The sequence below is a fragment of the Megascapheus bottae genome, chromosome 4 (genome assembly GCF_031878675.1).
Source record: "Megascapheus bottae isolate mThoBot1 chromosome 4, mThoBot2.hap1, whole genome shotgun sequence".
In the NCBI taxonomy this organism is placed as follows: Eukaryota; Metazoa; Chordata; class Mammalia; order Rodentia; family Geomyidae; genus Megascapheus; species Megascapheus bottae.
Genome location: NC_143512.1, coordinates 80,287,414 through 80,312,997, shown reverse-complemented (window position 1 = coordinate 80,312,997; position 25,584 = coordinate 80,287,414). Strand labels below are relative to the sequence as shown.

Below are 25,584 nucleotides of genomic sequence, written 5' to 3'. Positions count from 1 at the left end.
GCTTCCCTTCTTCATTTCTAGACCGGCCTCATTGTTGCCTGCTACCACGGCTTTGTGGATGCTGTGGTGGCCTTGGCAGAGTGTCCCCACGTTGACGTCAACTGGCAGGACAGCGAGGGGAACACAGCTCTGATCACGGCTGCACAGGCAGGTAAGCATGGGCTGCAGGCTCTGTGGCTCTGAGCGAGGTTGCCAGGGGCCAGGGACATGGGCCTTGACCTAGTGACAGGTGCGAGGAGCAGGTGATGGCCTGAGTGCCATGGTCAGCTGTTACCCATCGGGCAGAGCTCGGTGTGGGGTAGACGGGTGGTCCAGAGCAGCCAGCTTGCACACTCGCCCAGACCTCCACAGCCCTCCTAGATGCCAGGCTAGAGAGCCCCTCGGTACCTTGAGCACCTCACCTGCAGATTTAAAGCAACACAGGCAATGCTTTAGAGAGCCTAGACGAGTGAGCGAGTTAGTTCTGCAAGTGGATGTGGCATGGGTCTGTCCTGGCTATCTCAGGAGACCAGGACATGATGTCATTGCCAAGTATATTGGAACTCCCCTGTGGTAGAACTGTCCCTCCCCTCTCCTCCCCCTCCCCCCTTCACTGCCCTCGAACCTCTTTGTGCTCAAGGCTAGCGCTCTACCAATTGAGCCACAGCACCACTTCCAGCTTTTTTTTTTTTTTGGGCGATAAAAGTCTTAACAGGGACTTTTCTGCCCTTGCTGGCTTCAAACCTCGATCCTCAGCTCTCAGCCTCCTGAATAGCTAGAATTACAGTACCTGGCTTCTCCCCGTTCTTTCCTTCTACCCTTTCCTTCCCTTTTGTCTCTTCTTTCCTCTCCTCTTGCCTCCTTTCCTTCCCTTTGACATAACAAAGATTGCAGTCCACTGTTTGTATCTTCAGGTTCCAAATCTGTGGAAAATACGATTTAAAAACAGTATCTGGACAGGCAAGGTGGCTTATGCCTACAGTCATAGCACTTGGGAGGCAAAGGCTGAGTTCCATTTAGGAATTAGCTTCCTTCTTGCCTTTGACCTCCAACCAGGAGTCCAGTTTCCTCTGGAACCGGCCTGTCCCTGCCACTCTCCTCACTTCTGTCTGTCCCTTTCTCTGCTCAGCGTGTCTTTGTATCATTCCCTACCTCTTTCAGCAGAGCTGTGAACACTGGCAAATACATTCCTTCCTCCGCTGGGTTTTGTTATATGAGAAATCTGGGCAAATGGGGAGGAAAGCGTGAGGGTGTTTCCTCACGGGCTTGCTGGTTGGACTCTTCTCTCCCTGCCCGCAGACGCCCCTGCTGAGGCAGCATCTGTCTCCTGACCCTGCACCATCATCACCCCAAGAAGCAGCATCAGTGCAGTACCCTGGCCTTTCCCTGCATATTCCCCACAGGCCCCTCAGCACCTGGGGGAGGTGGCGTGCACCCACTGGCCTGCGGCAGGCAGGCCAGGAGCAGACCCCGTGGATGCAGGCTCAGCTGTCTGGGCTGGACAAGACCCTGATTGGGAGGCTGGCCCCCCTCCTGTGGGCCAAGGCTCACAGCTCAGAGGACGTAACCAGTGATGGGACGATGAGAGGACCCCCTACTGTTCTTAGTGATTTGATGCCTATTATTATTATTATTATTATTATTATTATTATTATTATTATCCCCTCTAGTCTTTTACAAAAGAAATCATGGCTGTAATGTTTTCTTCCTTCTTGTTTTAAAGTGTTTTCCTTTCCACTGGCTTCTGTTATCCTACCCTGCTTCCTGTAAGTAGCCGTCTTGTCTGCAGCCCCACCCTGTCTGTGCCAGGGTTTTAACCCTGGCTTGTATCTCCATGCCCTCCCCACCAATCAAACTAGGGGACAGGGGACAGAACTGCTTACGATGCAGTAGGGGAGGGAAGGGCATTCAAGTCTGTTTACAAATGTGCAGAACGAAAGCCTTCTCTGGTTTGTTCCCTGCGGGAACAGGAGGATGGTCACCCCTCGCCTGTCTCTGGACCCGGGCCCCCCCTCTTTGCACAGCCCCCTTGAGGCTGGCCGCAGCTGCCTTCCTTGTGGCATTTGAATACAATGTCGGCTGAGCATGGAGTTTCCCCTGGGATTGCTCCAAGAATGGGCGCATCTCTAGGGTTCTGGGATGCCAAGGTGCTGGTCTGGGAACCCACTGAGAGGACGCAGCAGATCTTGGTGGCCCAGAGGGGCCCTCAGCCAGCATTCAGGCAGCAAGGCACAGACCCCGGGGTAGCTAGGATGACAGGCGTGAGCCATGGGCGGCCTGTTGAAGTACAGATCCCCATCAGGATGGAAGGTTCCCCCAGCTGTGAGTGGCCCTCAGGAAATGACGTGGGGACGTGCAGTTTTCCCGAAGGGCCCAGTGTCTTGGCCGTCCTGGCAAAGCGCTGTCTTCACAATGTTTCTTGTTCCAGCTCCACAGTGTTTCTTGTTGTCAGTGGAGTGTTGCCCATCCCCACGCCAGCCTCTGGTCTGCGGGTCCTCTGGGCTCCCACAGTGAGGACACCGCCAGTCTTGCAGCAGAGTTCTGAAGGTGGCAGTGCGTGGCATCACATTGTGGCTGAGTGACATCAGGACCTGGCCCGGTGTCTCAGGAACTCACTCACTTTTCCTTGGTGGGCCCATGCTACACACCACACTGCAGCTCAGGAAGAGGGGCTGGTCCCAGCCTCGATCCCTTCTTATAAGATAGGAAAATAGTTCCCGAAGCTTCTGGCAGAGTTCTGAAGACATCCAGCCAGGGTTGTTTCCCCAGCCTGTGGCAAAACGAATCCCTGGCCAAGATACCTGGGTGTTGGGGACTGACTGGTGGCTGGGAGCTGTCTGTGCTATACAGCATTGGGGTACAGTGTTTTAAAGTGTGTTCTTTTTTCTGCTTCTAGTGTTTTAGATAAGATATGAAAAGGTGGTGGGCCCACAGCTCCTCAACACTCGTCCTAAGGGCTATGGTGTTTGGACCCAGGCACCTGGCTCCCTTCCCCCCAGGAAGGAGGGGCTCACCCCGTACCCCCACCTGTAGCTCTTTCCCTCTATTGGCCTGCACCACAATGGGGGAATGTAATGATTTCCAAAGCTGGCAGCGCCCTCTACTGGCTGGCTCTGGGGAACTACAGTGTGACTCAAAGCAGTGAAGTGTTTATAGATTCTATCACATTTTCCCACACTTAGATCAGGTCTGCTTATCCCTGAGGAAGGAATACACATTTTGCTTGTCCTTAGGAAGCATCCTAGATAAGGGTGAACGAGCCACTGCGAACTATGGTGATGTCTGCATAATCTCAAGTGATGTGGCTTATGGCTTGATCATTAAACATCCAGTGAATGAGCTTTATATTCGGGAAAAGCTGGAGACTTCTCATCCAGAGACTGCTGAGTGCCTGCCATTGGAGGTTTCTAAGTGGAGAATGGAGGACCATGGTCGGTAAGGTCAGGGGTCCTGGCCTGGCCGGAACAACAGGGAAGAGCTCGCTTTGGAAGGAATGGCTAAGGGAAGGGTCAGTCCTGTGGCCTGGGTGTTCGTGACTAGCGTGGTTAGTGGTCAGTGTTGAGGACAATCTCTGGCCTCACTGCCCGAGCAGTTGGGAACTGGCATCGCAGGTCAAGATGTGGGCCGGCTGGAGCCTGCTGCATAACAAACAACCCCCAGTCTAGTCTCAGACATTTTTATTGCTCATGTCTGGGCTGGGATGGGTTGGTTCATCTTGACTTCTTCTGCACATGGCTGTGCCTAAGCTGGTGACCCTGTCCTGAGGGCTTTTTGCTGGAACTGCTGTGTTCTTGGCATTGCTTCTCCTGGGAGCAGTGAGGTTGTTTGGGCCCAATCTTTGTAGGGGGAGGGCTGAGTCACGGGGGTGAGGGGAGCCCAAGTTAGCGCACTGCACCCACTGCTGGCTCTGCCCCTGCAGACATCCATCACTCGAATTTCCCTTGACAGGGGAGCTTTGGGGTCACAGGGAGGGGGTGCTGTGGGCTGTCAGGCTGGCTGGAGAAGATCTGCAGTTATCAATGGCCACACAGCGCAGGGGAGGGGTCCCCAGCCTAGGAGAGACAGGACTCGTCTCCTTTTCGGATTTTTTTGTCTCTGAGCTCAGGGCTGGGCCTGGCCTGTGGTACAGAACTGCTGAGCCAGGACTCCAGCCCTTGGCATCTTCTGTGTTTTCTTTTGTGGCCCTGGGTCTTGCCTTGTGGAGCAGATCCCCTAAGGTTTCAATGGGAGAGGAGGAAGAGGAGGTACTTGCAAGCGTGGGGAGTGGAGGGGCTCCTTGTGCGGAGCAGGTGGGAGAGCGGATGCTGTGAGGCTGTGATAGCCGTGCTCCCCAGTGGAGTTTGGGGGTGGTCCTCCAGGAACCGCAGATGGGGGGACTGAGCCCCTTCAGGTCTGGATACCACAACCTCCCCCTTCTCACACGGCCATGCGCGCCCCAAGACAGCCTGGGGATGGGACAGTGCCCAGAGTGGTCTGGCTTCCCTCCTCCTTTGACCACTCCCTTCCTTAGAAGCCGAGGCGCCGGATTCTCCCTCCTCTCTGATTCCCGGTGCAGCCACCAACTGCCCCATCTCCCTGCCCAGGGCCACGGCTGAAGACCTCTGTGCACGTCTGAGGCCCCAAGCTCCTCTGGCTACTCACCCCAAGTCCACATGCCCCCCCCCCCCACTGCCTTAGTCTGTCTTCTCCAGCCTACCTTGTTTTGGTTTTCCTTTGTTGTTTGGTTTGGTTTGTTTTCCTTGCTGATATTCTCGTGCTCACTCAAGGCTGACACTCTTTACCACTTGAGCCACAACTCCAGCCTGGCCTTTCGCTGGCTAGTGGGAGATGGAGCTTCGTATCTTTTTCTTTCCACACTGGCTTCGGTCTCCGGGGTAGCCAGGGTTAACTGGGCAGAGGCCCGTGTTGGATGGCCTCTGGGACCGGGGGCCGGGATTATTGTAGAGTAGGCCCCCGTGGGATGTGGTGATGTGTTTCGTGGGATTGCTCGGGACTGGCGGGCTGAGCACTTTGGAGGAACTGCCCTGAAGATGCCACTGGTCCACCCCACTCTGCCCCAGCACCGCCCCCTCTGGAGAGAAGTCACCATACGCAGCTAGCAGGACCTGTGGGCCTGCACCCCCTCCCCCGTGGGAGAAGCAGCCGTGTGGATCATTGAGTGTTTTTTCTGCTACCAGATCTGTCTGGGAACTTGAACACAGGCGTCTCCTGTGGTTTTTCGCCATCTTACAGATGAGGAACACGTGACTCCCCTCTGGCCCTCGGACTTGAACTTGAGCCCATGCCCTTGGGCACAGCGGTAAGCTGTGCATCCAAATCCAGGGGTCTGGTCTGTACCCCTTCTTGGGCAGAACAAGGGTCACTGGGAGATGCAGTGTCCTTGGGGTCTGTGCTAGGAGACTGTCTTCTAGAAAGGTTTCTCTAAAGGCTGTGCATGGTGGCTTTATGCTTGGAATCCAGTTACTCAGGAGGTTGGAGGTGGGGCAGTGTTCAAAGCCAGCCTGGGCAAAAAGTGAGGAAAATCCCAACTCAACAGGCAAGCCAGGAATGGTAGTGCTCACGTATACCCTGACGAAGGAGGATCATGGTCTAGGCTGGCATGGCCAAAACTATGCAGCCCTCTCCAAAAAAATAAATAAAGGCTCTCTGGGGGCAGTAAAGTGCCTTGTTGGCAGGCTGGAGGCCCTGAGTTCAACCCTTGCTAGAGCAGTAACTCCAAACCAAACCAAAGGCTTCTCTTGGAATTTCAGGCACCCATTTCATTCTCTAATGTCTGGTTTGAGCTGGGCTCCAGCTTGACTGCATTGCACTACACCTATGGGTGTTGTAATGTGTGATGTTTCCTTTGAGAAGAAATGATAGTGTTCGTACTTTCCTGGAAGGCTCTCTTCCTCCCTCCGCTCCCACTGCACGGGGTCACCTCGTGGTGGAGTTTTAGCCTGACCTTCTGGACAGCCAGGGGAAGGCAGGAGTGATTTCTTCAGAGGGTGAGTACTGCTGGGCTCTGCAGTCTGCACGTTCGCCTGAACTCGGTGTGTGATGCACAGCGGATCTGGGCAGTGGGCCTTCTGCTGGTGCATTGTCCAGTGTTCCTTTCCCTGCCTGCGAATGCTACCAGGGAGAGAGCGCAGGGAGCACACTGCAGAAAACCCGGGTGACACGCTAGCACCCATGTTAAAGAAATGGCTCTGAATGAGTTGCCGTGTGTTCCACGAAGACCCTGGCAAACAGCTCCCTGGCAGTGGAGAGCCAAACAGATCAAAGGATTCTCTCCCTTCCACCCACCACAGTTAAGCCATTGACCTCCGGCCTTCACCCCCTCTCCACAGAGGAGGCCAAGGGCTGTTGGTGACCCCAGAAAGCGCTGCTACAAATGGGAACCCACGTGTTCCACAGCCAGCAATCCCAGCCACGTGGCACCTGCTTTTGCTGGCGTGTACTGCTGCTTCCCCACCCTGGTTGAGTTCCGGAGCTCGCGGAGCTGGCTGTCCACAGTGGACACTGCAGAGGAGCCCCAGGGCTGACTCTTGTCTGTTTTTATCTGGAGAGCTGGTGCTAAGGCAGTTTCAGGATTCAAGGAATGTTTGGGCAGTGGCCCCACAGCAGGATGTGAGGTGCGCCTCAGAAATGGTTTGGGGTTCCTGTCTGGACAGCTGTGTCCCCCGGGGGACACTCAGTGCAGTGGGTCTTGGCTAGAGTGGAGGCCCAGATGTTCCCAGAGCCCCACCATGGGGCCTCAGGCATGGGGGGGTGGGGAGGTGTGGAGGAGGGAGGTGTGGAGGGGGTGGGGAGGCGTGGGGGGTTATCTCCCAGCGCTGTCAGAGCTTTCCTGTCCACACACAGACATCCAGCCTGCCAGAAGCCGGGACCCTGGTGGGGCTCTCAGGGGGCACGTGGCAGCGCCTGCACACGTGGCAGCGCCTGCACACGTGGCAGTGCCTGCACACGTGGCTGGCTCTCACTGTGGTGGCAGGAGGGGGGGTTGGGCTGCTGCTGGCATCTGTGGCTGGAAACCACAGGGTGGTGAAGCAGCCTGTCAGGTGTTGTCCAGCCCCATGGTCAGGGCCATGAGGCGAGGACTGTGCTCTAGGGGGCCGGGCGGGCTAGAGGAGCTGTGGGAGGACTGAGGAGGGGACAGTGTACCCCCCCTCGGGGACAGACTCGGGGATCAGTGCTGGGACACAGGCAGGTCTTGAGGATGGGTTTTCTGTGGGTGAAGGCGGCCATTTAAGCCATGCTCTCAAATCCTCCAAGTGAGAAGAGTGAGGGGAATCCAGCCGGTGGGAGGCAGGACAGGAGGGAGGGGAGAAAGCGATAGCATCCAGGGACTACTCTTGCCTGCTGAGGTTTATGTCAGGGATTGGGTGTCTGCAGTCCTGAGGTGTGTGTGTGTGTGTGCGTGCGTGCGTGCGTGTGTGTGTGTGCGTGTGTGTGTGTGTGCGTGCGTGTGTGTGTGTGCGTGTGTGTGTGTGTGTGTACGCGCGTGCGCGCATGTGCACATGCCCGTGCTGCATTTCTCGGCTCAGTAGCATCTGTTTGCCTCAGCAGCCCCTGCTGGGAGCTGACAACAGCGCCTTGCCTGGCTTGGAAGGGAGGGTAAGGGAGGGGAGACTGAGGCCCTGGGCCACTGCCTGCTCTCCCTGCCTGCCTCTGTGGCACAGAGGGCCACGCTTTCCACGTGGCCCCCCTGAAACAGCAGTGCAGGAAGGGCTGGCAGGGCAGCAGCCTCGGCCTTCCCCACTTCTAGGCGCTGGGAGAATTCTGCCTGGGGAGCCAAAAGGAAAGTGGGCACAGGAGATGGCAGGCCAGGTGGATGACACAGCATCTCTCTCTGTCACTCTCTCTTTCTCTCTCACTGTCTCTATCTCCCTCTCCTCCTCCCTCTCCCCATCCCCTGCACCCTCCCCCTCTTCCATCTCTCTCCCTCCTCTCTCCTCTCCCCCCTCTCTATCATGTTCTCCCTCTTCCTTTCCCTCTCTCTTCCTCTCCCTCCCCCTCCTTGTCCTCCCTCTCTCCCCTCCCCCTCCCTCTCCTTCCCCTTTCCCTTTCAAGAGTGAGCACTTTCCATAGACACATGAACTCACATGCATGGACAATTCTCTTTCAGGCCACGCCACCATCACCAACTACTTGTTGAACTACTTCCCGGGTGTTGACCTGGAGAGGAGGAATGTCTTGGGCTTCACAGCACTCATGAAAGCCGCCATGCAGGGCCGAACCGAATGCATCCGAGCTCTGATGCTGGCAGGTATGTCCATCTGTCCGTCCATCCATCTTGTGTCTCCCGCACAGCCTCCAGACCCTAGGAACATGAAGCTGTGGTTGTAAAACTGGCAAACAGCCACCCCTCTAATACAACAGACCCCTAACGGAACGGAGTTGGCAGGCGCAACAAGAATAGTGTCACTGCTGAGAGGAGCCTGGTTTTAGCCCAAAGCAAACGGTTTCAGGCTGTGTCTGGGAGTGGCTGGGGGCCGGGGTAGAGGTTCACTGGATTGGTCGCTGCTGGCACACATTGTTTCCTTGGGGTCTGTTTCTGGGGTCTGAACTTACGTCCTTATACTTGTTAGGCGGTGCTCTTCCACTAGAGCCACACCTCATTATTATTTTACTTTATCTATTTATTTTTTAAATTTGATGTTGGTCCAGGGGATTGAACTCAGGGCCTGTGCACTGCCCCTTAGCTTTTTTGCTCAAGGCTAGTGCTCTACCACTTGAGCCACAGTGCCACTTCTGGCTTTTTGGTGGTTAATTGGAGATAAGAGTCTCACAGACTTTCCTGCCCAAGCTGGCTTCGGTAAGGTTTGCCAAAAGGAAACTCCTCACAGTTCAGGAGAAGGGAAGAAGTCATTTCTTCCAGGAGGACCTAACAGCCTCCAACCACGATCCTCAGATCTCAGCCTCCTGAGTAGCTAGGATAACAGGAATGAGCCCCTGCTGCCAAGCCTGTCGTTGATTTTCTCGTAGTCTTCTTTTGTTTGGGCCATTCCTGTAGTAGAGGGTGCATTAGAAATTCATCACCACACCCAGAGATGGCATCGTGCAAACTTTTTGCCAGTGCTAGCCTTGAACTGCATTTCTCCTGACCTCTGTCTCCCTAGTAACTAGAACAAGTGTAAGCCATCTTGCCCGGCCTAAGGCCCCCTCTCGCTCACCCAGATGCTTCCCAACAGGGCTCACGTTTGTTCTCTGGGGAATGTATTCTCAGAGAACAAGCTGTGGGATGGAGAGGCGCCAGGCCACGCTGTCCCCTGTTTGCTGGGGTTGGTGATGGGGTGACCAGCAGAGTGCTCTCAGTTTGCTGGGGTTGGAGCTCCTCGACAAGGTGCTGTGTAGCAGTTTTCTGTGTCTCTGATGAGTCACAGAGTGGAAATTTTAGGGGGCAGAAGCTGGGTCACAGGCACCAACCCTTTGCCTCTTTGTCCTTGTTATCTTGGAGAAAGCCTTTCCCATCCCCATCCACAAAAGTAGGAGCTCTGATCTTTCTCTCACACACCCCTGAACTGCGCTAGGACAAGACTTTCAGACTCTCAGGGCCATAGATTTCAATCATAAACTGCTAAGTGACTGTCCTTCCAAACTTGGAACTGAGATCAGGGATCACCTTGGTACCAGCTCAGTTAAACTCTGAGCTCTTCAGCTCAAGGCTACCACCCTTCCCCTTGAGCCACAACATTCCTCAGATTGCAGCCTCCTGAGTAGCTGGGATTACAGGTGTGTGCCACCAGCCCCTACAGGAAGATAGGACTTGGTTAAAATTCCTCTTTGTTGGGCGTGCCTGTTCTGTTGCAGTAAGAAGCTAATTAAATGGTGGTTAAGTGATGTCTTTGTGTTGGCAGAGGCACCATCTGCTTAAACATAAATATATCTTTATTGTAAAGGTGATGATGAACAGGGGTTACAATTACATAAGTAAGGTAATGAGTACACTGTCTGCTTTTCCTAGTATAATTGGGTGTTGGTTTTTAGTATTGTGCTTTTTAAGTGGGGGGGAGACTTGAACACAGGGCCTGGGCACTGTCCCTGAGCTTGTGTGTGTGTGTGTGTGTGTGTGTGTGTGTGTGTGTGTGTTTAATTGGAGATAAGAGTCTCAGGGACTTTCTTGCCTGCCTGGCTTTGAACCATGATCCTCAGATCTCAGTCTACTGAGTAACTAGGATTACAGGCATGAGCCATCGGCACCCCACAGTAATATATTTTTTTATTTGTTAAGAGGTTATTTTTTTTTTGCCAGTCCTGGGTTTGAGCTCAGGGCCTGAGCACTGTCCTCGGACTTTCTCAAGGCTAGAGCTCTACCACTTGAGCCTTAGCACCATTTCTGGCTTTTTTCTACGTATGTGGTACTGAGGAATCGAACCCGGGTCTTCATGCATGCTAGGCAAGCACTTTAACCAATAGGCCAAACTCCCGGCCCCAAGAGGTTATTTTTTATTTAAAGAATTTATTAACCTTGATTTTTACATCATACTTCAAAAGACGTATTTAATGAGCAAGTATTCCAGAAGTAATATACTTTTTCACCAAAAAAAAAGTATGATATCCATTGTATCAAGTGTGTTTGGACTATCAAGTTAATTTGAGTCACCAAGTATTTTTCTTCTTCTCTGGTCTGGCTGTCTAATCACAGAATCCCTGTGGCTCCTTCCCTGCATGTCAGAGGTCTGAGGCCTCGATGGCTTTTGTGGGATCTTAGATCCCCTGAGACCATGGCTCTGCTCAGGGACAGGGCTCCATCTTCCTGTCTTCCCCTCAGGAACTGCAAATTCCACTGCATTGTGGCCATGTAGCTTTTCGGGGAGCTTCATATCCACTCTGGGCCCTGTTGCCCCTCCCCAGGCCCTGTAGGGTTGTCCCCATCAAACGTCTGGAATCCATCCGCCTGGAGCTTTCCTCTGCTGTGACGCCTATAGGGTACTTGGTACTGAGTGGTCCAGGTCACAGAAACAATCCAGAGCCAGGACCCTGCCTCCAGCTCCCTCCATCTGCTTTCCATCCTCCACTCAGCCTCTGCTCCAGTGAGGCAGGTGGTACCCCTGCCTGGGGAAGAGATGGGGATGGAGAGGGGAGGCGGAATGCTTTCCCTCTCCCCGCCCTCCCCAACCCCCTCCCCTGCCCCCTTGCTGTGGATAAAATCTTCTTGCACATCAGTTTGGGTTGTTTATTCTTATCATTTTTTGGCAAGTTTGTGCGACCAGTAATGTTTTTCTCTTTGAAGAGTCTCTTGTGAGGAGATCTTTAGGCTTGCTTGTTGAGGAATTCTTAACTTTGATACTGGTGGCACGTGGGGACAGGATTCTTGTCTTCTAGTGACAACCAAAAGTGCCTTCAATCTGCCACACATCCCCTGGGGCCATTGCCTCCAGCTTAGAGCCACTGATGTAACTAATTTAAATAGGAAAAGTTGCAGAGTATCTTCCTTTAATTTTTTCCCTTTCTCACTTGTTCCATGTTCTTGCCTAAAATATGCATGGACAGGTGCTTTTCGGGGAGCATTTGAATCTCCCACTTGGGCTGTGGTCAGAGTACTTACTTAACTTCTAGAGTATTTTCACTGGCTATGGACACCACTAGGTTAGCCTACAGCTCTTCCCAGAGAAGTGAGTTTTATTTTATTTCTGTACTATATGAATATTCATTTATTTTATTGTTTATTGCCAGGCGAGCAAGCACTCTGCCACTTGAGCTCCAGTCCATTTTGCTTTATTACTTTTCAGATAGGGTATCCCCTTTTTTTTGCCAGTCTGGGGGCTGAGTCTGTGCACTGTCCTTGAGCTTTCTTAAGGCTTACCACTTGAGCCACAGCACCACTTCCAGCTTTTTCTGTGTATGTGGTACTAAGGAATCAAACCCAGGGCTTGCATGTTAGGCAAGCACTCTATCACTAGGCCACACTCCCAGACCTCTCTCCCCTGCCTCTCTTTCTCTCCCTCTACCTTTTTCTCTTTGTTGCTTGGGCTGTCCACAATTCTTCCTCTTGCATCATCAGGATCACAGATATGTACTACCCCACCCAGTTTGTTCTTGTAAGTAGGGTCTTGAGAATTTTTTCTTAGGGTAGTCTCTATTCACAATTCTTTTATCTGCAGAATGATCATTTTATGATCATTTCAAAAGCAAAAGACACAAGGATTGGTATGTATCAGTGATATTTATCAAATCTATCTGTAAAACGATATCATCTCTTTGCTTTCTTCTCATTCCAGTTTTTCAGGTGCGGTAGTCTTCCATTCTGGAGTGCTTTCCTGCACCAGAGTGGAATTTCTGAGTTACACCTTCATTGTATTTCTCGGAGCTTCCCTTTTGAAATAATGCGTGATGGAGTCAGAGCCGCCCTAAAGTGCTTCGATTTCCCCACACTCTATAACAGGCACATTTCAGCACTTATCTACATTTTCCACGGAGAATAAAATCATGTTATACCTATCAGGATTTAGGATTTTAATGAAAAATCTAACCAGGTTCTGATTGGGGGGAGGGCTTGGGGAGTTTGGGTTCCTCCTCAGGCAGCTGTGCTGATAAGGACCCCGGCGGGGCTGCAAGGCTTCACTAATCTGGGGGAATATTAATGAGCCAAACTGACAGGTCTATTTTAGGAAGTGACTGGGAGGCTGCTTGTGACCCGCCCCTCCCCCCCACCAACGGGTGCCAGCTTGCAGACTTGCTCATGAGGGTTTGCTTTCCTAGCTGAGGTGAGGCAGGCAAGCAAGCAGCAGAAACCTGGATTCTTCCTGTGGTTCTGAAAAGAAAGCAGATGAAGGGGAGGGGAGCAAGAGTAGGCGTCCTGTCTGGTCCAGGCAGCCCTGAACCCTGACGGAAATTTCCTTTAAAGACCAGGTCGTTAGTGTTACCACGTTGCTCTCTGCTCATAGAAATCGAGGATTCCCCGTGAACTGAGAACATAGCACTTCGGTCAGCAGGAAACTGCCGGGGCCTACCGGCAGCAAATTGGGGTTCCTGAAATAGGGGGCAGGGACTGGAAAAAATAGAAGAGAGACAAACACATGGGGTCCGGGAGGTCTGCAGCCCAGGTAAAAACTGCAGCCTCGTTTATTCTCAACTCCAGGCTTCTCTCCCTTCTTGAAACCAGGGAACTTCCAGGTGTTACATTCATATGGTAAATCTCAGGTCATTTAAACAGAATAAGGCCAGAAAACAATAAAACAATAAAGCCATTGTCTGATGCAAATCAAGGTACAGTTTGATTCCACTCTGGCTCCCAACATATCCCCCGTTTTTATTTTAAAAGAAACACAAGTGCAATTTCTACTCTTTCCAATACCTCTAATTTATCCTGTTTCACTTTCCAAAAATGACTCTGGTCCCTTCATCTAAAGGGGATTGATGGGCAGAGATTCAGCTTCTGTGACTTCTTCAAGCTGAGTCAGGGGCGTTGTCTCTGTGCTTGACCAGGGACCTTAAGAAGCCTAGCCTGTTTTATCAAGGGGTTGCAAGGATTAGATATCAGGAACAATAATTTGCTCCAAACTAGAGATCATATTTAACATTTAACAACTGCACAAACCATCTTTGGCTACAATAGTGTAGCTTACTTAGCACCCATTTGCAAAGGCGTTTTCTTGATTGTCTGGGGAACTAAATCTCTGCAACCTTAACAATGCTTCAGTTGTCAGATCTAAACAGATTAATAGAGACACAAGCCCCAGATCCACAAACTTTTCCTGAATTTGTGGCTGGTGTCAAAATAAAAAATTCGCTCAATTAGGACTTTAAACTACCCACTATCACAAAAGATTGACAAGTTCCTGCCCAGTTATGAAAGGCACGGCATTAATAAGGCATGCTTACAAACTATTCTATGATCTCCCGGCTCTGATTAATTTGAATGGCCAAGCACAAGTGACTCTAAGATCTGACACCATCTCTGCCATCCAAGCACTGGCTTTTTGTCCCAGTGGTGTCTCTCCACACAGGGATAAACATCCCATTGGCATTTCACTTTGTTGGTTGCTGTATTTGAACTCAGGGTCTGGGCGCTGTCTCTCAGCTCTCCAGCTCAAGGCTAGCACCCTGCCACTGTGAGTCCCGAGCTTGGTGCTTGAGTGCTTCCCCCCAGCTTTTCAGCTCAGAGCTAGCACTCTGCCACTTCGAGTTCCAAAGCAACTTTGTCCCAGCATCCTGCTGGCAGATTAGACACCACAGTCTCACAGGGACTTTGCTTTGCCCGGGCAGGCTCAAAGCTGCTGCTTTCAGATCAATGAGTCCTACAAAAGGCCACTTTACTCCAATTAGAAGCAACAAGGTGGTCAACTCAGAAATAGTCTCCAAGCATGATCTTACCTGGAACTTGGTGAGGGCCAAACTTACATCTGAATGAGGATCTGCTGTCCTTCTCCATGGGCCTGCTGGAGATTGCTATAAAGTAACTTACAAGAGTAAGCTGAAATAGCAATTAAGCAACCATTTTGATAGTCCTAATTTTTCTTGTTTCTTTTTTAGAAACAAAACTTTAGGACAACTTTACTTTTAAATTTTGTTCAGAAACCATTTCTAATTTTCTTTAAAACTTTTGCACTTTTTAACTTAAACTCTTAACACTTTGGTCTTTATTTGCATTTGAAAAACCTTTAAGGCTGAAGGAATTCCCTTTGCCTCCAGGCCCCCTAGGGCCCAGGTCACTCCCTTTGCCTTTGAAGAGACTTTTTGTTTTATTCTGCAGTTTAGATTATTACTGCCTAGAACTCCATCAACAGTTTAAACTCAAATAACAGTTTTTCCCTAATGCAAGAATTACAAACATCAGTGCACCAAAAGTTATCATCAGACTTCCAGTGTCAGTCTGAAAGAAAAGACAGATAGGCAAAGTTTTTGACATTAATGAACAATTTTACATTTAAATCTCTAATACATGTCTCCAAACTTTAACTAAAGGTAATAAATCCCAAATTCCCTAATACCTCTGGGCTAAACAGGATACAATGTTTACAATGTAAACAGCTCTGTGTATTACAAAACCAGATTTTTTTTTAATGCAGATTTCAGGATCTTTAGAAAAATACTTTTTACCAATTTCTCTTTAACACAATGTAATAATCCTTTGAGACATTGTAAAACATTCAAACCTAATACTTTTCTTGAAGTTTTAAGCTTAGATTTACCCAATTGCCTTTGTGTTTAAGTATAAATTTATCCATTGTTTTATACAGCATGCTGATAATTTAACCTTGAACATGTTCACTCACTCATTCACACACATTCATACTCAAAGATCTTAAAGCGCGCAAATTAATATTGGCCATTCATTTTCCGGAAGTTTGTGTCAAGAGAGCTTTGCCAATTTTACTCTTGCAGGTGAGAACCAGGTTCAAAACAAAACTTTTTGCAAGGCAACTGAGCTGGAATTTATTTTTCCAGGGCTTGTTACAACTGCAGACACGCGGGAGCGGCCATACTAGGCCCAGAAATGTTCAAATAAATAACAAGGATGTGTGCTTAAGTACGCACAGAAAAACCATAAGGATCCATACTTAGAAATGGTACCAATTTTAAAGACAAAACTGGACAAGGAAAAATATGTAACACGAACAAGACAGAGAAGCGGAGACTTTTAAATAATCAGACACTGACATATAACAAGAAAATTGGACTCAATCAGATACACTTAACACAAAAAACATGAGCTCAGATGAATGTTTTCACCAAACAGTTATTTTTAGATTTAGACATGTCTTGCTGGTGGGACTCTCAGGTAAGCCTTGTTATCGACAAGAAACTCAGAAGGGAAGGGGGGGGGTCAAGGCGTCCCTTGACCACCCAGACCTCTATTTTAGGCCCACAGTGCACCTTTTTAAAAAATAAAATAAAATAAAATAAAAAAATAAAACACAGACATACAGGGGGTCGGCCGACTTCTACTTACCTCTGGAGGCCTTTGCTTTTCACCTGGGCATCTTTTACAAAAAAGGTTATTAAGAAGAGGGATGATAAAGACAAAATAAAAAGAACAATCCTTTATCTCAATAGCATACAATTTGTAAAAAAAAAAATTGTCACATATTAAATTGTGTAGAGTCAATGAATATATTAAAAGGTCCCTACATAATAGCAAAAGGAGGAGAAACACAGCTCATATGAATGTGTGGAACAAGTGGATCAGTAGCAGTCCCAATTGACATGCACAAATAACTCAGGTCCTTCCCACATCGCAGGATGCACCACTGGAGGGTTGGGGGTGTAGGCCCAGTGAGTCGCTGCTTGGATGGTCACTGTCACTCTCCACAATCCGAACGCAGCATTCAGGCAGCCAGCGGGCGTCATTTTCTCCTTGTGAAAAAACACATACATGCCCTCGACCCCAGGTTAGAACAGGATCGGGTCCATGCCAAGCACCAGTTAGGGGATCCTTCCACTTTACTAAGGCAAAAGCACGCTGCTCTCTTTTTTCCCAGAATCGCTGAACAGCGGCTAAATTATTCATGTTTTATTTAAGTCCAAATTCAAAAAATTTAAAACAAATAAAGCATGATTAAGTATATTCACAGGGGTAGCAGAATACAATTCCCCTTTCTTTATCTTAAAAATTTGATGTTTTAGTAATCCATTAGCTCGCTCCACAATACCCTAATCCTTGTCTCGGTGGGCGAGACTGGGGTTGGAGTGGCTCTGGCCCTCCCTGTGATGCTGGGCCTAGTCCCCCAGAAGGGAGGAGGCCTTGATCAAGCAGCTGCTTAGTAACTTCAGCACTAGGACTAAACATATACACTCCCATTTTTTCCATGACATCACGACCCCATAAATTAATTGGCAGATGATCCAGGACAAATGGCTGAAAATGACCAGAGTGCCCTTCCTCATCTCTCCAAACAAGGATCGCACTGCTCTGCTGTGGGTCAGTTGCTTGCCCAACCCCCTGTAGGGAAGTCATAGAGGTTGTCAGGGGCCATTGGGCTGGCCAATGCTTTTTAGATATTACAGACACATCCGCTCCTGTGTCTAATATTCCTTTAAAGGGCTTTTCTTGTATAAATATAGTCATCTCAGGCCTCTCTTGTTTTATGCTTTGTACCCAATAGATATCAGAAGATCTAAATCCTCTCTGTCCACATGGGGAATTGGCAGTCTCCCCGGGAGGTAAAGGCACAAGCAGTAGCTGTGCTATTTTTTGTTCTGCTGGGATCAGATATTACATGTCTCGGGGCAGAGGCCATAACCTTGATTTCTCCAGTAAAATCCTGGTCAATTATGCCAGGTGTAATTTGTATCCCTTTAAGGGCTGAGCTACTTCGCCCTAACAGCAATCCAGCCACTCCCGGGGGAAGGGGACCGAAGACCCCCGTGGGGAGAGCTTGTGTCCCCATCTCTGGGGTCAATACTGAGCAGGTGGAGGAACAGAGGTCCAATCCTGCGCTGCCTGGGGTGGCACGGAAGAGGCCGGAGACTGATCTTGGGGGGTTGTTAGAAGATGTACTTGTGGCTGAGAAGAGGGAGGGACTGCCCCATGGTTTTGTGGGGCCGGGGGCTGGCCCCTTCTCCAGTTTCCCGAAAACGGGCAGCCATTGCGATTTGTTGCTGACTTGCAATATTTAGCCCAGTGATTCCCTTTACCACAGCGTGCACATGTGCCAGGTGATGTTTCTTTCTCTAACTTGGCCTGGCGTGGGCACTGCGCCATCCAATGTCCTTTTTGTCCACAAGAAAAGCAACGCCCTGGGGGTCTAGCAGCCTGAGAATGCCGCTGACCTCTATATTTTATAAATTTAGTAACAGTCTTTCCTTGAGGAGCGGAGGCTAAAGTGAGGCCTTGTACATGGGAGGGTCCAATATCAGCACACAGTGAAATAAAGTCCGTGATTCCTCCCTTATTCCTATGGGGTCTGATAGCCGCCCGACAGGCGGCGTTGGCATTTTCATAGGCCATATGTCTAACTATAGCCTTCCTTGCGTTCTCATCTTGTACTAGGAGGTCTGCAGTCTCCATCAATCGAGACAAAAATTCTTGATAAGGTTCATCAGGTCCCTGTCTAATTTCAACTAGATTTTTACTACGGTTAGAATTTGGTAATTTTTTCCAAGCCTCTTTTGCCGCTGCATTTATTTGTATATAGGCTTCCATTGCATAGCCCAATTGATCTTTAGTGTTTTTATAGGTTCCCTCTCCTAACAACTGATCAAGACTGTAAGGCAGGTTCTCAGCCCTATTTGCTTCAATTTTAGCTCGACACTGTGCAGTGAACTCTGTCTCCCATAATAAGTACTCTCCCCCACTAAGGCATGCTCTGGCAAGCTGCTTCCAGTCATTTGGGCATAAAATCTCAGCACACGTGGCCTCCAGTGCTACTTGAGTAAAAGGGGCAGTTGGTCCATATTGGGAACAGGCACTCTTTAAGTCCCATAATAGTTTAACAGGAACAGGTTGATGGTATACTTGTTCATCATGATCAACTAAAATGGGGAAGCATCGAGGCCCTGAAATATCTTCCCTCCTTTTAGCAGCCTGAGCTAAGTTTAGTTGAGATGCACTGTGCCTGGTTGTAGTGCTGGTTAGGAGGCACTTGTTGCTAGGACCTTTAGACATGCATAAAAGTTGAGAAGGGGGTTGGGGCTGCAAGGCTGCAGCCGGAGGTGGTGGCAATAGGGGGTAAGGATTAGATTCCGCTGAGATTGTGGCCGGGGATTCATATCTGTTTCCTACTTCTGGGGGGGATCTCTGCACTATCCCCGTCTTAGATAGTAGATGGAGGATTTCTTCTAACTTCTTCTCCACCGTAGCCAGCCGGTCCTCATCATATCTTTCCTTCCTGTTATCCAAACCTGAACTCTTATACTCGTTATCTGCTGGCTGTTCCCTTCTCAAAATCTCACTTAGATTCTCTCGGGCTGCGGCATACGGCTCAGCCTCAGGTTTCTCAGAAGGGTTCTTTAATTCAAGATTAAGTTCAACATTCTCATGTCGAAGATCTAAGCATTCATTTACTAAACTCCATAAAGTAATAGCCTCTGCTGGGGTCTTTTCAGGGCCATATTCACTATAATAATCTTGAATTCCTTTCCCTATCCTCGGCCAGGTTTCTAAATTTAGGGATTCCTCCTCTGGAAACCATGGGCATGCCTCCTCGACAAACTGTAGGAAGCTCTCAAGCTGCCCTTGTCCCACCCGTGTTCCGTGGGCTTCAAGTATGCCTCTTAGGACCGGTACATATAGCCTGCGGCCATTAACTTGACCCATAATTTTTACTCTGGACAATACAGCCTCCCGCTCTCTCACTCTCTTAAAATCCTCTCCTAATAGTCCTACGATGCGTCACTCACCACAGCGGGGTCCTCCACCTTCGTCCCAGATTTTCAGGGTCCCTTCGTCCCAGATTTTCAGGGTCCCTGTTCGCGCGCCACTTGCCGGGGCCTACCGGCCCCAAATTGGGGTTCCTGAAATAGGGGGCAGGGACTGGAAAAAATAGAAGAGAGACAAACACATCGGGTCCGGGAGGTCTGCAGCCCAGGTAAAAAACTGCAGCCTCCTTTATTCTCAACTCCAGGCTTATATCCCTTCTTGAAACCCAGGGAACTTCCAGCTGTTACATTCATATGGTAAATCTCAGGTCATTTAAACAGAATAAGGCCAGAAAACAATAAAACAATAAAGCCATTGTCTGATGCAAATCAAGGTACAGTTTGATTCCACTCTGGCTCCCAACAGGAAATGAAACTCTGAAGTCAAACATTTCACTCCTGTAACAGGGACTTGGTGACAAGGCCGTCTCTTTCTGACAGGTGACCCTCAGGAAGAGGCGTGGCTGGGAGGGAAATGGTCTGGCAAAAAGCTCTTGGTGAGACATGCCCTGAGAAGCGGCTGGTGGCTGCCATGCTTACCTGCGTGCTCCTTAGTGGGGAGCAGTGCACGGATCCTCCGCTGTGTCCCAAGGTGGCCTGTCCCTGCTAGTCTGCACTGGGTTTGGAGGGTCCGTGGCCTGGGGAGGGGCTGACGGAGACAAGGGAGGGGAGGGACCATGGACCCAATTCCCAAGGAAAGCACTGCTGGGAACACATGGTGGAAGGTTGATTTTTTTCACCTTTAGCCCTCGCTTGGAATGCCTTCTGCTGCCTAAAACAGAAATCTGCACCTGGCAGTGGCTTCAAAGGACAGGCGAGCGGGGCGCAAGTAATCCTAGCTACCCAGGAGACTGAGGTCTGAGGATCCTGGTTTGAAGTCAGCCTGGGCAAGAAAGTTCATGAGATTCTTACTTGTAATCAACTGCTAAAAAAATCCAGAAGCTGTGGCACAAATGGCAGAGTGCCAGCCCTGAGCACAAAAGCTCAGGGACAGCCCCCAGGCCCTGAGTTCAAGCTCTAGGACCAATGAGAGAGAGAGAGAGAGAGGGGGAGGGAGGGAGGGAGGGAGGGAGGGAGGGAGAGAGAGAGAGAGAGAGAGAGAGAGAGAGAGAGAGAGAGAGAGAGAGAGAGAGAGAGAGAGAACAAGCAGATGATTAGCCAGCCACAGTGACCCATGTCTACATGTCTATAATCCTGGCTACTTGGAGACCGAACAGGAAGTACAAGGCCAGCCCAGGGTAAACTCAAGACTCTCGTGTCAGCCCAAAGCAAGTTGGGCCCAACCTGTGATCCAGTTGTGCAGGAAGAGTAAATAGGAGGATCCAGGTCCAGGCCTGCCCTGATGTACATCCAGCCTTGACGTGAAAAACAGTTAAAGCAAAGAAGGTTGAGCATGCGGTGGGAGATCCCCAGTTTACGCCCTCAGGGCTCTTGTGTGGTATTTTGTGTGTGTGTTGTGTGTGTGTGTGTGTGTTGTGTGTGTGTGTGTGTATACTCAGGGCCTCAAGCTCTTGCTTGGCTTTTTTTCTTTCTTAAGGCTTGTGCTTTACCACACGAGCTTTACCTTTCCTCGTGGCATTTTGCCGGTTAACGGGAGATAAGAGTGTCTTGGATTTTTCTGCTCAGGCTGGCTTCAAACCAGGATCCTCAGCTCTGAGCCACCAGTGCCCAGTTCATCGCTTCCTTTCATTTCATTAGAAGTCTCCAGGTGGGCAGACACTGTTCAGAACTGGCCTCAATCCTGTGAACCCCCCTCTCCCACCACTCCTACACACTGGGTTCTTCCTCTTTGTCATCCACCTTTCTTTAGTTTGTCCCCATCTTCAGTAGTCACCAGACCTTCAGCCTCTGCTCTGCAGTTCAGGCAGGAATCTGCAGCAGCGCCAAATATTGGCAGGGTGCAAATATCTTTATAGGGGCCTTCTGACCAAACTCTGGGTCTTTGGCCGCTGGGGGCTGGGTAGCGGGCTGTGGGGTGGCTATCATTATGAGTCTGGTGATTCAGCTTTGGTGATGTTGCCCTGCAGGGGACATTTTGGCTCTGGTATCAGTTGTGGCAGTGGACAGGGGGCCCTGGCATCCATCAAGTGGAGATAGGGATATGGTGACAGGTAATAGATACCCCCCCGGGCAGTGCAGGGGTCCTGTGTGGCCACGTCGGCCAGCCTTGGGTCATGGTGCAGGGTTGAGGGCTTTATACATTGCTGCTTAAAATGAAATAAGAGGTTTTGTGCATACAACTCACTACACTCAACATGGCAGTGTGTGCACCCATTGACAAGAGCCCAAGCTTGAGCTGTCGCATGGGTGAAATAGTACTGAGTTGGAGGTGAGGACACCTAGTCTCTTGGGGAGCTGATAGATGTGGTGGCATTTCAGACACTCTGTTTCCCAAATCCTTTTGGCTGTTATCAGCAAGTGGAGGCCTCCTCTGTGTCCTGGTTGGGTTCTACCCACACATAAAAGGTTGTGAGTGTGCACGAATGCCGTTACTGGGACTTGAACTCGGGGTCTGGGTGTTATCCCTGAGCTGTTTTTGCTCAAGGCTTGCACCCTACCACTTGATGCACAGCTTCCATTTGCTTTTGTTTTTTAAACAATGCATCTATACCAAACACCTACAGACTCCTAAACATTATAACAACACTTTACCCAGCATTTCCACTGTAGTACATGTTACAAATGATGAAGCAGCAGTGACACAACACAGATGGGAGGTGTGCATGGACCATCGGCCAGTACTGGGCCATTTTGTGGGAAGGACCTGTGAAGCCTCAGGTTGGGGGACAGCTGAGCCTTGTCACGGGTTGCTTTGTGTGTCAGTGTTGCCCTTCTCCAGGTGTCTTATGGGAGTGAAGACAAAACTGTGGCAGGACGACCAGGAGAGAGGCTGTCCTGTAGCTAGAGCAGTCTGTCCCTTCTCCATTGCGTGTGTTTGTGTCTTGGGAGTGTGTCTTGAAGGAGAGCGGAGAGTGTGTTGAGCTGTGGACAGCTGTTCCTTTTGTTTTCCATGAACATTTGAAAAATGTCTCTTTCACACTGTGTTCATTAAGGTTTTAATTCTGTAGTTTGTCCCTTTTTTAAAGTGATGTGCAATTAATTAAAGTTTAATGTGTCATCTGTTTTTTTGCAATGACATTTTCACTGCCTCCTGAGTTTATAAATTAGACTGGAGCTCATGAGTTTCTCCTGATTTCCAGTTCCAAATAATTACCTCTGTTCTTTAACATGTCAGGGCATTAAGAGCAAGAGCAGTTGGGGTGAGCTCAGGTGAGCCGGATCCTCTGGGACCATGAGGCAGCTGGAGGCAGCTGGTCACCACCCGAGGATGGCTGGAGGGCAGCCGAGCTCCCGGCTCTCAGCTGCTGTGGGTCAGACCCCTTGTTGGTGTGCAGTGGGTTTGGTGTGGGTTTGGCTCCCTGGACTCCATTCCTACGACGCCCCTGGCCCTAGTTCTCCACATGGCTTTGACAGTGGAGATATGGCTAATGGAATCTGCAGTCTTGGAACCATTTTTTAATTCTCTATGGGCCTGGGATTGGACTAAGATCCACTGTGTTTCACTTCTGTATTTATTTCTATATTACCACATTGAGAGTTGGGCAGATCTCACCAAGTCAAAGCCAAGCCTGACTTGGAAAAGGCTCTCAGAAGCAGAGTTAGAATGTACATATTGAGAGAGATAAATCTTAAGGATTCAGCTCTTGAAGCTGATGTCTAGAATCTGTAGAAAAGGACTGTGGACAGGAGTTTCTGCTGTAGCCTCGAGGTAGAATGTGTTCTCCAGGAAACCTTAGCCTTAGACCTCAGGACCTTCAGCTGATTGGACAAGGCCCATCTGCATTGGAAGGTAACATCCTTGACTATGGGTCAAGGATGAAATGGCTTCGGGCCTAGGGAAGGATCTGAATAAATCCCTGGGTGCACTGCTCTAGCCACCTTGACACTGCAAGCTAACTGTCCTGCCTGCCGTGCCTGGGGTGGAGAGAGCCCTGAGCTGAGAGGAGGAGACTGAGTCAGGGCCCTGCACTCCCATCCCAGTTTCAGAGCCTCAGGCAGCCCTGTCTCCCCCCCCGCCCCCCACCTCCCATTCTGTTGGGGCCAGTATTGGATAAGACATGGCCTTTGTCTCTCGAGCAGTAGCTCCCTGGCTGGCAAAGGCAGGTTACATGCAGGGGGAAGGCACAAAGGGCCTTCAGCCAGGGACACAGTCCCCCTCCAGTGAGATGACAAAGAGATGACAGCATGTGGTTATTAATGCTAGATTTTCAGAACATTCTAGGGCCATTGTTGGTGTGAACTTGGGATACCATTCCAGTTCCTAGTCATCCCTCTGCTTTTGGAAAACGATGGAGTCTTACTTCTTAAAAAGAAAACCAAGCTCGTGTAGGTGCTGACTTCAGACAGGGGTGGTGGTGGGTGTAATGGTTCTGGATCTTGAACTCACGGCTTGGCACTGTCCCTGAGCATTTCTGATCAAGGCCAGCACTCTACCACTGGATCCATGTCTCCACATCTGGCCTTTTGCTGGTTAAGTGGAGAGGAGAGCCCGGGGACTTTCCTGCCTGGACTGGCTTTGCCGTGGCCCTCGGATCTCAGCCTCCTAGGTAACTAGGATTCACAGCCGTGAGCCACCTGAGCTGGGCACCAAGTGTCAAACGCAGCAGGCCTTGCAGGACTGGGGTGGCCGGCGGGCTTTGGCAGGTCTGAGCCAGGGCACACCCTGCAGCTGGTTTGGGAAGTTCCATCTTGGCACCCGAAAGGACAGGAGAGGAGATTCCACCCCGCAATCACTTTTTGCCTTTTCTGTTTTCCAGGGGCGGATGTCAACGCCAGGGACCCGCGGCGAGGCCTGTCGCCCCAGGAGTGGGCCACGTTCACGGGCCGAGTGGAGGCCGCCCGCCTCATGCAGAGGCTGCTGGAGAGGCCCTGCCCGGAGCAGCTCGGGGACAAATACCGGCCGGAATGGCCGCTGGCCACGGAGGCTGCGAGGAAGCCGGCGGCCTCCAAAACCTGCCTGCAGCGGCTCCGCCGGTTCCTGCGCTCGGCGCTGGCTCCGCGCCCGCAGAGCCTGGAGGACGGGGGCGCGCTGGACTACATGGTCCGGATGACCACCGGCCTGCGCAGCCCCGCCGTGGCCATCGCCTGCCAGACCGTGTGCCCCGACAGCCCCCCGCGCGTGGGGAGACGGCGGTGGGCAGTGCCGGAGATCCTGGCAGCCCGGGAGAGCGCGGGCGGCCGCGCCCAGGACGACGGGGACCGGGGCGAGGGCGCTGCGCAGCCGGGCCCGTCCCCGGCGGGCCCCCCTGCCAGCGTCCCGGCCCCCAGGAAGCCCAGCCTCCGGCCTCTGCAGCTCCTGCGGCGGGGCAGCGTGCGTCCCGGGCCGGTGGTGCCCCGCGTGCGCATCAGCAAGGCGCCCGCGCCCACCTTCCAGCCCGAGCGCGCGGCCAGCACCAAGGACAGCGCCCACTTGCAGATCCCCAAGTGGCGCTACAAGGAGGCCAAGGAGGAGAAGAGGAGGGCGGAGGAGGCGGCAAGGCCGCGCCCGGCCCTGGAGGTGCCCAGGGCGCAGCGGGCGCCGCGCTGGAGGAGAAGGACGTGAAGGGGCCTGGGACGCAGACAGGGCCGAGGTGGGGGTGGGGGCTCCGATGCCAGAAGAAGGGGGGACGCAGGCGGCGGGGGTGTCTGTCCCGATCCCCACACACAAGCTGCACAGGAATTGGGGTGCTCAGGCTGCTTCCTAGAGGGAACTGGGAATAGCACAAATTCCATTGCCTGAAAAAAACAGAAAAGTTCCCTCAGCAACCACACCAATGGGAGAAATTTGCCTGGAAGTCTCCTTTTAAAGAACTTCAGTTAAGAGCTTAAAAAAAAAAAAGAAGCTTAGGATGGGCATTTTGGGGGCCTACTTTTGTATTTGTGACCATTAGAACAATTTTCAGCATGTCTTTACTCATCACGGGGCTCTTTGTATTGAAGACAACTTTACTACATGTGTTTTGAAGATCCTTGGTTTAAGATAGTGCTTCTGGCTAGACACCAGAATTCTAGCTCTTCAGGAGGCTGAAATCTGAGGATCTGGAAGTTCAAAGTCAACCAGAACAGGAAAGTCCTTGAGATTTTTATCTCCAATTAACCGCCAGCAAGCTGGAAGTAGAGCTAAGGCCTTGACCAACTCCCGGGACTTGCACACACACACACAAACACACATGCACATGTGCAAAAGATACTGTTTCTGCCCTCAGTGTTTGTAATCTCTTGAGCGCTCAGGAATGCTGGGTTCTCTCACACTTGTGTTGGCGTGGTCTTGGCGTTGCTCTT

At 50.8% G+C, this 25,584-nt stretch overlaps 1 protein-coding gene across 1 annotated transcript in view; it reads left to right on the top strand.

The window, feature by feature from the left end:
* Positions 1-24,883, top strand: part of Ankrd33b (ankyrin repeat domain 33B) — a 50,585-nt gene extending 25,702 nt beyond the window's left edge. Inside the window, exons 2-4 of the mRNA XM_090331182.1 lie at positions 22-151; positions 8,087-8,227; positions 24,081-24,883. Coding sequence (XP_090187308.1) covers positions 22-151; positions 8,087-8,227; positions 24,081-24,865 — 1,056 coding nt within the window. The 3' untranslated portion in view covers positions 24,866-24,883. The remainder of the gene's footprint in view (positions 1-21; positions 152-8,086; positions 8,228-24,080) is intronic.
* The last annotated feature ends 701 nt before the right edge of the window (positions 24,884-25,584 follow it).